We start from the raw sequence: 14864 nt of genomic DNA on the forward strand, positions 1-14864 counted from the left end.
CGCGAGCGAATGGTGACGGGGCGGCTAAAATTTTTTTTTTTTTCCCATTTATTTATTTTATTTTTTTAATTTTAATACAGGTTTTAAAAAAAAAAAAAAGTAAATAAAAATCTGATCACTTTTATAGCTGTCACAAGCAATGTAGACATCCCTTGCAGTGACAGGTACTCTTTATGGAGAGATCGGGGGGGAATGTGACAGTAATAGGAGTGACAGGTACTCTTTATGGAGAGATCGGGGGGGAATGTGACAGTAATAGGAGTGACAGGTACTCTTTATGGAGGGATAGGGAGGATGTGACAGTAATAGGCAGTGACAGGTACTCTTTATGAAGGGATTGGGGGGGAATGTGACAGTAATAGCAGTGACAGGTACTCTTTATGGAGGGATCGGGAGGAATGTGACAGTAATAGGAGTGACAGGCACTCTTTATGGAGGGGGAGGGGGGGAATGTGACAGTAATAGGAGTGACAGGCACTCTTTATGGAGGGGGAGGGGGGGAATGTGACAGTAATAGGAGTGACAGGTACTCTTTATGAAGGGATTGGGGGGGAATGTGACAGTAATAGCAGTGACAGGTACTCTTTATGGAGGGATCGGGGGGAATGTGACAGTAATAGGAGTGACAGGTACTCTTTATGGAGGGGGGGGAATGTGACAGTAATAGGAGTGACAGGTACTCTTTATGGAGGGATCGGGGGGGATGTGACAGTAATAGGAGTGACAGGTACTCTTTATGGAGGGATCGGGGGGAATGTGACAGTAATAGGAGTGACAGGTACTCTTTATGGAGGGGGGGGAATGTGACAGTAATAGGAGTGACAGGTACTCTTTATGGAGGGATCGGGGGGAATGTGACAGTAATAGGAGTGACAGGTACTCTTTATGGAGGGGGGGGAATGTGACAGTAATAGGAGTGACAGGTACTCTTTATGGAGGGATCGGGGGGGATGTGACAGTAATAGGAGTGACAGGTACTCTTTATGGAGGGATCGGGAGGAATGTGACAGTAATAGGCAGTGACAGGTACTCTTTATGGAGAGATCGGGGGGGAATGTGACAGTAATAGGCAGTGACAGGTACTCTTTATGGAGGGATCGGGGGGAATGTGACAGTAATAGGAGTGACAGGTACTCTTTATGGAGGGATCGGGGGGAATGTGACAGTAATAGCAGTGACAGGTACTCTTTATGGAGGGATCGGGGGGAATGTGACAGTAATAGCAGTGACAGGTACTCTTTATGGAGGGATCGGGGGGAATGTGACAGTAATAGGAGTGACAGGTACTCTTTATGGAGGGGGGGGAATGTGACAGTAATAGGAGTGACAGGTACTCTTTATGGAGGGATCGGGGGGGATGTGACAGTAATAGGAGTGACAGGTACTCTTTATGGAGGGATCGGGAGGAATGTGACAGTAATATGCAGTGACAGGTACTCTTTATGGAGGGATCGGGGGAATGTGACAGTAATAGGAGTGACAGGTACTCTTTATGGAGGGATCGGGAGGAATGTGACAGTAATAGGCAGTGACAGGTACTCTTTATGGAGGGATCGAGGGTCTAAAAGACCCCAAACTCCTCCAATGCACTTCCATGTATTCAAAACGCCAAAAACGGCATTTTTGAATACACTCACTTTTTGAATCTGCCGCCTTTAGCAGCCAAGTAACCGAGACGTGACGTTATGGACGCCACCTCCGGGTTACGTCATCAGAGATCCAATCTAAGCTGCATCAGCCCTCGGGTGACCCCTGAAAACGGTCAGCCCCCGGGTGACCCCTGAACGTCGCCAGACCCCGGGTGACCCCTGAAAACAGTCAGCCCCCGGGTGACCCTTGAAAACAGTCAGCCCTCGGGTGACCCCTGAAAACGGTAAGCCCCAGGTAACCCCTGAATGTCGCCAGACCCCGGGTGACCTCTGAAAACAGTCAGCCCTCAGATGACCCCTGAAAACGGTAAGCCCCCGGGTGACCCCTAAACGTCGTCAGCCTTCGGGTGACCCCCTGAAAACAGTAAGCCCCCGGGTGACCCCTTAAAACGGTAAGCCACCGGGTGACCCCTGAACGTCGTCAGCCTTCGGGTGACCCCTGAAAACAGTCAGCCCACGGGTGACCCCTGAACATCGTCAGCCTTCAGGTGACCCCTGAAAACAGTCAGCACCCGGGTTACCCCTGAACGTCGTCAGCCCCCGGGTGACCCCAGAACGTCGTCAGACCCCGGGTGACCCCAGAACGTCGTCAGACCCCGGGTGACCCCAGAACGTCGTCAGACCCCGGGTGACCCCAGAACGTCGTCAGACCTCGGGTGACCCCAGAACGTCGTCAGACCCCGGGTGACCCCTGAACGTCGTCAGACCCCGGGTGACCCCTGAACGTCGTCAGACCCCGGGTGACCCCTGAACGTCGTCAGACCCCGGTCGACCCCAGGACGCCGTCAGACCTCGGGTGACCCCAGAACATCGTCAGACCACGGGTGACCCCCCTGAACGTCGTCAGACCCCGGGTTACCCCAGAACGTCGTCAGACCCCGGGTGACCCCTGAACATCGTCAGACCTCGGGTGACCCCTGAACGTCATCAGACCTCGGGTGACCCCTGAACGTCATCAGACCTCGGGTGACCCCTGAACATCGTCAGACCCCGGGTGACCCCTGAACGTCATCAGACCCGGGTGACCCCTGAACATCATCAGACCCCGGGTGACCCCAGAACGCCGTCAGACCCCGGGTGACCCCTGAACATCGTCAGACCCCGGGCTACCCCAGAACGTCGTCAGACCCTGGGTGACCCCAGAACGTCGTCAGACCCCGGGTGACCCCTGAACGTCGTCAGCCCTCGGGTGACCCCTGAACGTCGTCAGCCTTCAGGTGACCCCTGAACGTCGTCAGCCTTCAGGTGACCCCTGAACGTCGTCAGCCTTCAGGTGACCCCTGAAAACCGTAAGCCCCCAGGTGACCCCTGAACGTCGTCAGACCCCGGGTGACCCCAGAACGTCGTCAGACCCCGGGTGACCCCTGAACGTCGTCAGACCCCGGGTGACCCCTGAACGTCGTCAGACCCCGGGTGACCCCAGAACGTCGTCAGACCCCGGGTGACCCCAGAACGTCGTCAGACCCCGGGTGACCCCTGAACGTCGTCAGACCCCGGGTGACCCCTGAACGTCGTCAGACCCCGGGTGACCCCTGAACGTCGTCAGACCTCGGGTGACCCCTGAACGTCGTCAGACCCCGGGTGACCCCTGAACGTCGTCAGACCCCGGGTGACCCCTGAACGTCGTCAGCCCTCGGGTGACCCCAGAACGTCGTCAGACCCCGGGTGACCCCTGAACGTCGTCAGACCCCGGGTGACCCCTGAACGTCGTCAGACCCCGGGTGACCCCAGAACGTCGTCAGACTACGGGCGACCCCAGGACGCCGTCAGACCCCGGGTGACCCCCTGAACATCGTCAGACCCCGGGTGACCCCTGAACATCGTCAGACCTCGGGTGACCCCTGAACATCGTCAGACCCCGGGTGACCCCCTGAACATCGTCAGACCCCGGGTGACCCCTGAACATCGTCAGACCTCGGGTGACCCCTGAACATCGTCAGACCTCGGGTGACCCCTGAACATCGTCAGACCCCGGGTGACCCCTGAACATCGTCAGACCTCGGGTGACCCCTGAACTTCGTCAGACCTCGGGTGACCCCTGAACATCGCCAGACCCCGGGTGACCCCTGAACGTTGGGAATAAAAGGTGAGGGGGGTGTCGGCATGCGCAGTAGGCGGAGTTATTCAGAGTCTCTCAGGTTTGGATGGAGCGGGAAGGTGGGGGAGACTCCCCTGACATCCCCTCCTCCCGCTGCACTGACAGATCCCCCCTCACTCCATACAAAGGGGGATCACAGTCAGGGGATGGCTCCCATTGTACATCGAGCTCTGTGCAGACGAATTACAAGAGCAGGGGGGTGAGCATCACAGGAAGTGCAGTTCTGTTGCCATGGTTACCAGGAATGTGAAGTGTTTCTGCCCTCCTCATACTGTAGGTTATATAGGAATACAATATATGGTCCTCCCCTCCCTCGGACTCACCGTCGGTGTGCGGCCTCCTCCATGTGGGCTCTCCCCGGCCTCCTCCCAGCATCAGCACCGCCACCATCTGCTTCCCTCTCCTTCTTCAGGATGATGGAGACAATCTGAGGCGATCGGCGCTCTGATTGGCCGCCCGACCTGTCAATCACCTCCTCCGCTACCCTGTCAGGTTGCTCTCCCAGTCATGGCATGTCACTTCCGCGAGCTGGGCCGCTATTGGCTAAATGTGTCTGTCACTCCCTCCTGTCAGAAACCACTTAGCACTACCATAGGCTGGAATCGGCGCTGATGGTCCGCCCACCATGCCGGCAACAGAGCGGCGATAGGACGTAAACTCTGCCACACAGGGTTCCGCCAATCAGCTGTTGATTTAGTTGGCGCCTTGCAGGGGGCGGTGGGTGATTCTGATTGGGCGAGTTGTTTGTCATCCTCGGCTCTGATTGGCTAGCGACTAGTGGCGCCAAATACGAGGCGGGCAGGGCGGCGGACATGGCTGTCGATCTGGGTTAAGAGGGGGAGCTGAGGGCCCTTACCGGGAGAGATCATCCTGTGTCCGGTAACGCGGCGAGGACATCACGCAACACCTCTGCTCAGGTATAGTATGCCCGGCTCTGCCTATTCCTTAGATTGGCGCCCTCTCTCCTCACTAGGGAGTTAATAATCCGCCCGACCGCATGTGAACCTAAACATTTATCCCCCGTCCAGCGCCCTCCCGCGCATCTATAACCATCAAATCCACTATAATCCATGTGCTGTGTGCGCCCTCCCGCACGTCCCTCTCTCACTGAACTCTTTGTTTTCAGCCTCATAGAGCCCGGCCGCACGAATTTCTGTGTAGAAGAATGGACATGTCTGGTTCGGCCCCCGCTCCCCTCAGGGCCCCCAGCCGCCTCCAGGGGCTCCCCGTGGTCAAGGCTCTCTTCTCCTGCGAGGCTGACACCGCCTCGGCCCTCTCAGCCCTCTCTCCGGTCACCAACCTGGCACTCAACATGGACCAGCTGGCCGTCCTGGGAAGGTAATGGGCAATGTGTGTGTGGGGGGGAGGTAATGGGCAATGTGTATGGGGGGGGGGGAGGTAATGGGCAATGTGTGTGTATGGGGGGGAGGTAATGGGCAATGTGTGTGTATGGGGGGGAGGTAATGGGCAATGTGTGTGTATGGGGGGGGGGAGGTAATGGGCAATGTGTGTGTGGGGGGGAGGTAATGGGCAATGTGTGTGTATGGGGGGGGGGAGGTAATGGGCAATGTGTGTGTATGGGGGGGGGGAGGTAATGGGCAATGTGTGTGTATGGGGGGGGGGAGGTAATGGGCAATGTGTGTGTATGGGGGGGGGGAGGTAATGGGCAATGTGTGTGTGGGGGGGGGGTAATGGGCAATGTGTATGGGGGGGGGGAGGTAATGGGCAATGTGGGGGGGGGAGGTAATGGGCAATGTGTGTGGGGGGGGGGAGGTAATGGGCAATGTGTGTGTATGGGGGGGGGGGGGTAATGGGCAATGTGTGTGTATGGGGGGGGTAATGGGCAATGTGTGTGTGTATGGGGGGGGGGGAGGTAATGGGCAATGTGTGTGTATGGGGGGGGGGGAGGTAATGGGCAATGTGTGTGGGGGGGGGGGGTAATGGGCAATGTGTGTGTGTGTATGGGGGGGGGGGGTAATGGGCAATGTGTATGGGGGGGGGGGAGGTAATGGGCAATGTGTGTATGGGGGGGGGGGGGAGGTAATGGGCAATGTGTGTGTATGGGGGGGGGGGGAGGTAATGGGCAATGTGTGTGTGTATGGGGGGGGGGAGGTAATGGGCAATGTGTGTGTGTATGGGGGGGGGGGAGGTAATGGGCAATGTGTGTGTGTATGGGGGGGGGGGGGGGTAATGGGCAATGTGTGTGTGTATGGGGGGGGGGAGGTAATGGGCAATGTGTGTGTGTGTGTGTGTATGGGGGGGGGGAGGTAATGGGCAATGTGTGTGTATGGGGGGGGGGAGGTAATGGGCAATGTGTGTGTATGGGGGGGGGGGGAGGTAATGGGCAATGTGTGTGTATGGGGGGGGGGGGAGGTAATCAGCTGAGTACATATGGATGTGTATAGAGAAAATGTGTGATGAATATGGGGGAGGGGTGGTATGGACAGATCTGGTACAATGTAGGACTGGGGGCCCTTAATAAGGGCAGCCATGTTCCTTGGGGGAACCTATCATTGCAGTAAGTGGTGTAGATCTCTGGTGACTGTCCTCTAACGGCCCTGGAGACCCAAACCTGGGGGGGGGGGGGCACTTCCATTTACAGGGAGGAGGATGGGGGATCTTCTTGAACGGGGAGGACTCGCAGTGGGACCTCTGGATAGTTCAGGTGACCATTTGCAACCTATGAGGAAGGGTGGGAGATCCACCATGACCTGCTAATGGTCCCACCTACGTGTGAGTGGTGTGGTGACGGGTGAGCCAGTCTGCAGACCATGCCGGGCTTTGTGGTATTCCAGTTTTGTGCAGCTGGTATCGGTTATACATGAAACGTGTGTGTGTGTGGTCTATGAAGAGATTCTCACTTTCTGTCATCTCGGGAACAGGAAGTGGGGTGGGGTGGAAATTCCCCTCTTGTTGGAACCTGAGCAGGTGTCTTCCCCCCCCCGGTGGAAGATGTCTCCTCATCGCCTGTCTAGTGACGATGGTGCGATTTGGTGTTTTTGGTAAATCAGAGCTGATTGTACAATTGGGTTCTGTAGTCTGGTCTACGCTCCAATAGCCTTCCTCCATTGCAGGCACGGGGGGGGGGGGGGGGCGGCGGCGCAGCAAGGGTTGGCTGCAAGAGCCTGTCATCTGTATGACTATGTAGTGCCAGGAGGAAGGGCTGCACCCCAATGTCACTTCAATAAATTTTATTCAGCCAAAAAAGTATGGACGGCCCCCACCAGGAGACAACTGATGCATTTCACCCTTATGGCGAAGTTGTTGAGCCATGATGGTCCAGTTAAATGATAGAGGACCTCAAATCTGGCCATGGGTCTTGGTTGATGCAGTAGTATTCCCCCCCCCCCCCGGCCATGGGTCTCGGTGGGTGTAGTAGTAACCCCCCCAAGCCATGGGGGGTGGTTTGGAGTAATCCTCCCAAGCCATGGGTCTGGGGGGGTGTAGTAGTAACCTCCCCGCCCCAAGCCATGGGTCTTGGGGGGGGTTTAGTAGTAACCCTACAAGCCATGGGTCTCGGGGGGGGGGGGGGGGGTGATTTGGAGTAATCCTCCCAAGCCATGTTTCTCGGGGGGGGGGGGGGGGTGAATGCAGTAGTAACCCCCCAACTATTTTGCATGCTTGGGGCTTCCTGTGCATTTTTACTGCAGGTAATTCCTGCAGCCACCCGCAGAGATGTGACCGTAGGGTAAATTCTGTGTCTCTACACGGTTCTGCTGTGGTGGTAAAAATCCTGCTTTGCTGCTATTTACGGTCAGTTAAAAATAACAAATGCACCTCCCCATTGATAACGCACCCGTGTTATGTTTTTGATGTGGTTTTTGTGACCTTTGAAAAACGCACCATAAGCACAGTGACCTAACGTGTGGCTTCGGCGTCTTTTTTTTTTTTCTTCTATCGGTAAAATGCCCATAACGCTATTTTGGGCCAATAGGTTTCGGCAGCCGAACTTTCGCTACATCTCTAATCTAGCAAGTTTTTGTTCTGCGAGTTGTAATGTGATTTGCACACTCTGCTAGCTAGACCGCCCCCCCCTCCAGTGATGGTGCTGCAGCAGGATCTCTATCTCCAGATCTTTCCATAGTCCTCATCCCCAGGATAGGACAGTCAGGCCTTGTGCTCAGTGTTGGGGGGTCAGTCCATTTCTTCACCGATAACTCAGGAACTTCCTGTCATTACTCACCCCTCCCAATCTGGAAGTCTCCTACACTCCATCTGTTCCTCATTATCTGGTGTCCTGCCAGGCGGCTTGCATCTTGTAGATAAAGACGCGGTGCAGTGGTTGTTTCACACCGCCGACAGACCGGTCTTTCAGATTTATGCTTGGGCTATACTTTGTTTTCCCTGGCCCCCCCCCCCCCCCTCATCAACATAATGACATTTTTTTTTAAATAAAACCTTTCCATTTTTAATCACTTCTGGACCGGAAAGATTTTCCCCCTTTTTTTTTTTTTTTAGAGGTTGTAAACCCTCTTAACTTTTTTACCTATAGGTAAGCCTATATTAAGGCCTACCTATAGGTGCTATAAATATCTCCTAAACTGTCTAGGAGATATTTACAATGCATGCAGGCGATATCTGCGCATGTGCTCTGAAGGAACGGTCACCCGTGAACGGCGGCTCCCTCTCGCATGCGCGGGAGTGATGTAATCGCGCCTCCGGCCAATCAGATGGCCAGAGGACGCGAACAAGGAAGTGGGGCGGCTGGACATGTCGGCCGCCCTGTTGCTGAGCGGGCGACACTTCGGGGGCTTTGTTTTTAGGTAAGTATTTCATAATGAGCTAGTATGTGATGCAAACTAGCTCATTATGCCTTTGTCTTTACAGGGTTTTTTTTTTCCATTTTAGGCTAACTTGAATTCTGCTACAATTTTTGATAAAAATCTAAGTATATTGTAGACGCGATAACTTTTGCGCAAACTAAGGGAGCTGTGGGGTGTTTTTTTTTTTTTTTTTTTTTTTTCCCCCCTTCCCTCGGGATTGTGGCGGACAGATCGGACACCTAACTGACCCTTTTGGGGGGGCAGTGAAATTACAGTAATTGGTGCTAAAAATATCCACGGTTACTGTATTGACACGGGAAGGGGTTAACACTGGGGGGGGGTGATCAAAGGGTTAAATTTGTCCCTATGGGATGCTTTCTAAGGGGGGGGAGGGGCTTGCTGGATTAACAGACCAGTGTTTCTAAATAGGAGGATCCCTGTGTTCATAACTGACAGAACCGCCGTCTGCCTTGTTTACAACAGCAGACCGCCGTTCTGTTTCCATGGGGATCGATCGCGTGTGCACAGCGGACATCATGGCCACCAGACCCGCTGATTGGCTTCCCCTATGGCAAATGGGTGCTCGCCCCCTGCTAGCGGTCCTGCGAAGCGTCACAGTTGCGTCATTTCGCGGGACTCAACCGACCTGCCGCAGTGAAACTGCAGCGGGTGGTCGTTAAGAGGTTAAAGCAGAGCGGACCTTTTTTTTTTTTCATATTTCCACCTATTAACCACTTCCAGACCGCCCACTGTATTTACGTCGCTACTTTGCCGTTAGGTTGTAAACCTCCAGAATTAAAAAAAAAAACACCCGTGGGCGAGCGACGTAGATCTTAACCACTTGCCGACCAGTTACTGGGAATGTGCTGCGGCAAAGCGGCTTGGTTCCATCCAGCGACTTAGACCTACGTCGCTGGACTCCTCCCCTTCTGGGCGGCGCTCGCGCGCCGCCGGAGGCTCGCTCCCGCTGTGTTCAGTCAGCGGGAGACGAGCCAGGGGGGGAGAGGCGGTGATCACCGCAGATCTTCCCCGATCGTCGGGGATCTAGTGTGGAGATCCGCCCGCTTGTGTAAACAAAGCGGGCAGATCTCCTAAGTGACAGGCAGGGTCAGATCACAGGATTCAGCATAGCTCAACCTGCAATCTCTGTCTGTCACACAACCCCTTCAACCACACGTCCGTAAGCACCAGGCATACATTAACCCCTTCCCTGCCAGTGTCATTATTATAGTAACACTGCATATTTAGAGCACTGATTACTGTAGTAATGTCACTGGTACCCCAAAAATGTCAAGGGTCCGATCTGTCCGCTGCAATGTTGCAGTCCTGCAAAAAAAATCGCAGATCGCCGCCATTACTCGTTAAAAAAAAAAAAAAAAACAATAAAAATGACAAATCTTTCCCTTAGTAAACGGAATAACTTTTGCGCAAACCAATCAAAATACACTTTTTGCGATTATTTTTTTTTTTTTACCAAACCTATGTAGCAGAAAATAAATTGGCCTAAAATGTTAAATTTTGATTTTTACTTTTTTTTTTGGGGGGGGGGGGGGGGGATTTCATGTAAAAAAAAATTGAGTCAGACATGTAGCTAAATACATTTTGGCCTAAATATGACAAAAATTGTATATTGGATATTTTTTAACTGTCAAAGTAGAAAAATATTATTTTTTCAAAATTGTCGCTTTATTATCGCAAAAAATGAAAATCGCACAGGTGATCAAATACCACCAAAAGAAAGCTCTGTTTGTGGGAAAGAAAGGACGTAAATTTCATTTGGGTATAGGGTTGCATGACTGCGCAAGTGTCAGTCGCGCAGTGCCAAGTTGCAAAAAGTGGCCTGGACGTAAAGCAGGAAAATTCTACGGTCCTAAAGTGGTTAAAGGTGTATTTTTCCAAAAATTGCGTCTTAAGACTGCTGAAATACGGTGTGACATAAAGCATTGCAACGATCTTCAGTTTGTTCTCTAGGGTCTCTGCTAAAAAAAAAATGTAGCAACCTCCTAGGTAGTTGCTAGTGAGAGTATAGTTTTTGGCTCTGCCTATCAGAGGAGCAGAAGGCAAATCTATATATTTCTCTCTGCTTATTAGAGAGCAGGAACTGTTAGTGAGGTCTGCTTATGGTGCTCAGTATGCGATTCATTATGTCTAGTGTCTCTCACTGGTCTAATAGGGAGGCATGTTGGACAGAGGAAACCTGTCAAATGGATGCAAGGGCTTGGGTACAGTCCTGGTGATTGGCAGAGGCCGGTCGCCTTGGTGCATTCTGGGATACTGTATAGAAGCCAGGTGCACATGTGCTGCGGCGTCTTTGGCTGGAGAGCAGAGTCCTGAAGGGAGGGTGGCAGCTGCTGCCTCCTCTGTAGCAGTGGCACGTGGCCTCAGGAGGTCATCCTGAGGGCCAGAGGAATGGAGCTGAACCCAGGGTCCAGGAGAGCTGACTGAGGGGAAGACACTGGAGACCCTGAGAGTGAGTACAGGGGATTGTGTCAAGGGGCCTGACCTGAGGGGGGGCCACCCCAGTAGTAATATAGTCAGTGGACAGGTGTCGGCAGCCAAGTAAGAGGATACAGAGAAGTGTCCTGAGGATGCATTTAGTTCATAAAGTCACCTGGGAAAGAGAATTGCAGCTAAATTCACCTCAGTGGCAAGGTGGATCAACAGCCTGGCTGTACCAAGAGATAGAAGTCCTCTAATCTTGTGCATAGTTAATTCGGAGTATCCCACTATTTCCTTCTCCCATCCCTAATTTTTCAATAAAACGCAAACGACCTACCCCGGGACTGTTAATTGAACGAGCCAAGAAGGAAAGGCAGACTATTAATGTCAAGGTTGCTAATGGTAACCCAGGGGGACCCTTAAGTGTGAAATCCAGCAGTCCTCAAGGGAAGCAGTGCTACACCTAGGTAATGTTTGGGGGTTCTAAGTAATTTTCTAGCAAAAAATACTGATTTTTTAACTTCTAAACAAGCGTCAGAAATAACCCAGGTCCTTAAGTGGTCCTTGGTGGAAGTAAACTTCCCTCTGTTTGCATCTATAGGTAAGCCTATGAGGCTTACCCATGGGTACTGTAAATGTTTCCTAAATGTGCACCCTTGAGATTTTTTACTGTATACTGCGCTGACTTCAGCGCATGCTCTCTGGAGAGCTGCAAGGCTGGATGAGGGCAGAGATCCATAAATGTTCATCCGGAGAGGAGAAATGTTGCAGGCAAGCAGTGAGTGTCTGTATCTGTGTTTGTCTTGAGGTGTGTGTATCCAGAAAGTATATAAAATATGCAAAGTGGTTGGAGGGAAGCTTCATAATGGCCTTTTTTTTTTTTCTTTTTTTTTTTTTACAAATTATGTGAGCAGGCTGCAGTTCTTGAAGTATTCTAGTTTAGATCCAGCAAGTCTCTGTGCTTCTCTAATGCATTGCAGGCAGATCATGGCTTGTGGAAGGGGCCGGCAGGGGGCTGTACTGTACATGGCTTCCTGAGAAATTCACTAGCCCACTGTCTCGGTCTTAAAGAGACCTCAGTGCGGATGCATAGTGGGAGGAGTTGTGCAAATATCAAAATGCCCTGATGGGCGGGTGTCGGTGTGGAGGAGTGGGAGCGTTCCTAGGCAGGCTGCATTTATAGTTAACGCCCACATGTGTTGCTGAGCTTCCATGATTGAAAGATCTGTAATCCAATGAAAGGTGGGCCAGAGAAAGTAAGGATGAAGTGGGCTAGAAGAATCATGGGTGCCCGGCCTGCGGGCTGGAAGCTTAATGGGTGCCCGGCCTGCGGGCTGGAAGCTTAATGGGTGCCCGGCCTGCGGGCTGGAAGCTTAATGGGTGCCCGGCCTGCGGGCTGGAAGCTTAATGGGTGCCCGGCCTGCGGGCTGGAAGCCCAGCCTGTGGCTCTCCAGCTTTTGCAGATGTCCCATCATGCCTTTGGGAGTCACTTTTAAATTCCAGCCTTGCAATGCCTTATGGGACTTGTAGTAGTTCTGCAACAGCTGGAGGGCCGCAGGTTGGGCATCCATGATTATTCCAGCCTGACTGTCCCTGGTCCATCCCTTTATTTATTCAGTGGATTTCAGATGGTCCAATCATGGAGGCTCAGCATCGCATGCAAGTTGAGCACCAATGGAAATTATGCTGGATGTCCTCCAGCCAGGATTTGGGGCGAGGCTCTTATCGGACTTGCTGCAGGTTCTAATGCACATTGTGAGAAGCTTGGTGTGCAGTGAAATCGGAGGAAGCCATTTCAGTCCAGGAGAAGAGCGGGTACAAGACTGAAGATGGGGAACTTTTATGTGTTGTGGCTTATGACTTATATGGTCTCTGTTCAGAATGTGAGCTTGTTTCCTTTCCTTCTCTCTGCAGTCAATGTGAAACTCCGAAACGTAAGCTGTCTGATCGTTACTACTTCCCCAGGACGGACTCATCGGACTCCATGGATGCAGGTAAGTGGCTCCGCTCTTTGTGATTGGCTCTCAGAAATTTCCTGCCAAGTAATTCAGCTGTCAAATACTAATCTGTTCCATAAAGCGCTGTCTGCACTCCCCAGCATGGCGCTGTAGTAGAGGTGGTTTATAGAAGATGAACAAATGCTGATGTGAATGTTTGTACCACATCTGCAATGTCAGTGTCCTCTATACCAGGGATTCCCAAACTACAGCCCTCCAGTTCAGGAACTACAATTCCCATCATGCCTAGTTATGTATGTGAATATCAGTTTTACAATGCCTCATGGGATGTGTAGTTCAACATCTGCAGGGCCATAGTTTGGGAATCCCTGGTCTATACTGTTAACATGTTTAAGGCTCATTCACCCAGGTTCTGAGGCCTGCACAGCATGCAGAAAAGCTGTTCTGTACAGTGTTTGGGGGAGGGGGACCCTCACTGTGGTGCTAGAAACCAGGAGCACCAGGTTGACCAGGAAACTCCTCCATGGAGTCTTGCACACCGGTTGCCATTGAAATCCTCCTACTTCAAGTGAAGTAGCAGTTGGAAGTGTGACTTGGAAGACATCTGGGCTAGTTCATGCACAAATGTCTACGCAAGTCGCACCTGGGAGGAACTACTTTAAAAATCTGTGTGACTCCAGACTTGGAGTTGCACCAGTTTGACCGCTTCCATTGCAGAGAATAGGGTGAGATTTGGACGGTCAGATCGCATGACAAGTTGCACCAGTGGGTTTACTCCTTATTGGGGCTTCCTTGGAGCATCCCAGCCACTGCTATCCATTTTATCTGTTTCTGGTAGGGCAGGAAAAGGCAAAATTCAGCTCTCCAGCTGTTGTGTGACTACAAGTTCCATCATGCTTCTGGGATTCATGGTCAGTCTTATAGTGCTTTGTGGGGCTTTTAGTTCCTCAACAGCTGGACGACTGAAGTTTTCCCACCTCTGCGAAGAAGGGTTACTCTTTTGTGAAGGCAGGGGCTGTAGAAATTGGCACGATCAGTCTGTTGGCTCCCCTTCTAGTGTCTATTTCAGGTAGCTGATGTGTGACCATTCTGATCTGTGTAGCCCCCCCAAGTGGTGGTCATCTAGGATTAGGGGAAGTAATGTGCTATAGACCAGTTCCTGGTCAGAACTGCAGGATTTAATTATTAAAAGATTGTGATTTCGAATTCCACTGCACACAAACTTAATCCAGCATTTTCACGATTCATGTATGAAGTGCAGAGCAGTTCAACCCCCCGCCCCCCCCCCGCCGCTCAGATGTAGGGGGGGTGAAACAGCCAGGAAAATGTTATTTTAAAACCTTACTCAGAGCTGAAATACTGATAAAAGAAACCTTGTATCCTCTTATCTGTCCTGTTCATTTGCAGATCAAAGGGATGAACTTTGGTCTGCAAATTAAGTCAGTTTAAATCAACTTTGTCAAGTAAATGTATTTCGTTTTACCCCTTTTTAACCTTTTTACTTGAATCAGTCTTATTCTCTATTAAATTTTCCTGCTTATTTTATTAAAATTCCAATTTGTAAAAACTTTTTTCAATGGTTTGTACCATTGCTGACAGCTCATGTGTAAAAAAGAGAAAATTTGCTGTAGCTATCAGTAATTGATATCAGCGATTTACTAAAAAAAAACACAAAACCTTAATCTAACTTAATGGGTTGTGTGGTGGGGATTTAAAATAAAACAAGGGCTTATTCAGCGCTATAATCTATAAGAACGTGTAAAGGCAGCTGAACACCGGTATTGGTCAAGACTAACAAATCCAAAAAAACATTTAATACAGGAGTGGTGCAGCGCTGTGAAATAATAAAAACCAATACTAAAGAGCAATGTCCATGACAATCAAAATGGATAGGAGAATGTCCTTAAATACACAGAGCCGAGGATAAAAGCAAGGTAGGGTGACCTGTGCTGAATAG

The 14864-nt window shown here is 51.5% G+C and overlaps 1 protein-coding gene across 1 annotated transcript in view; it reads left to right on the forward strand.

Annotated features, from left to right (window-relative positions):
* The first annotated feature begins 4517 nt into the window (after positions 1-4517).
* Positions 4518-14864, forward strand: part of CDC25A (cell division cycle 25A) — a 33019-nt gene continuing 22672 nt past the window's right edge. The window contains exons 1-3 of the mRNA XM_082259338.1: positions 4518-4664; positions 4874-5085; positions 12864-12943. Coding sequence (XP_082115464.1) covers positions 4913-5085; positions 12864-12943 — 253 coding nt within the window. The 5' untranslated portion in view covers positions 4518-4664; positions 4874-4912. The remainder of the gene's footprint in view (positions 4665-4873; positions 5086-12863; positions 12944-14864) is intronic.

The sequence above is a fragment of the Pelophylax lessonae genome (genome assembly GCF_965119305.1).
Source record: "Pelophylax lessonae genome assembly, chromosome: 5".
In the NCBI taxonomy this organism is placed as follows: domain Eukaryota; kingdom Metazoa; phylum Chordata; class Amphibia; order Anura; family Ranidae; genus Pelophylax; species Pelophylax lessonae.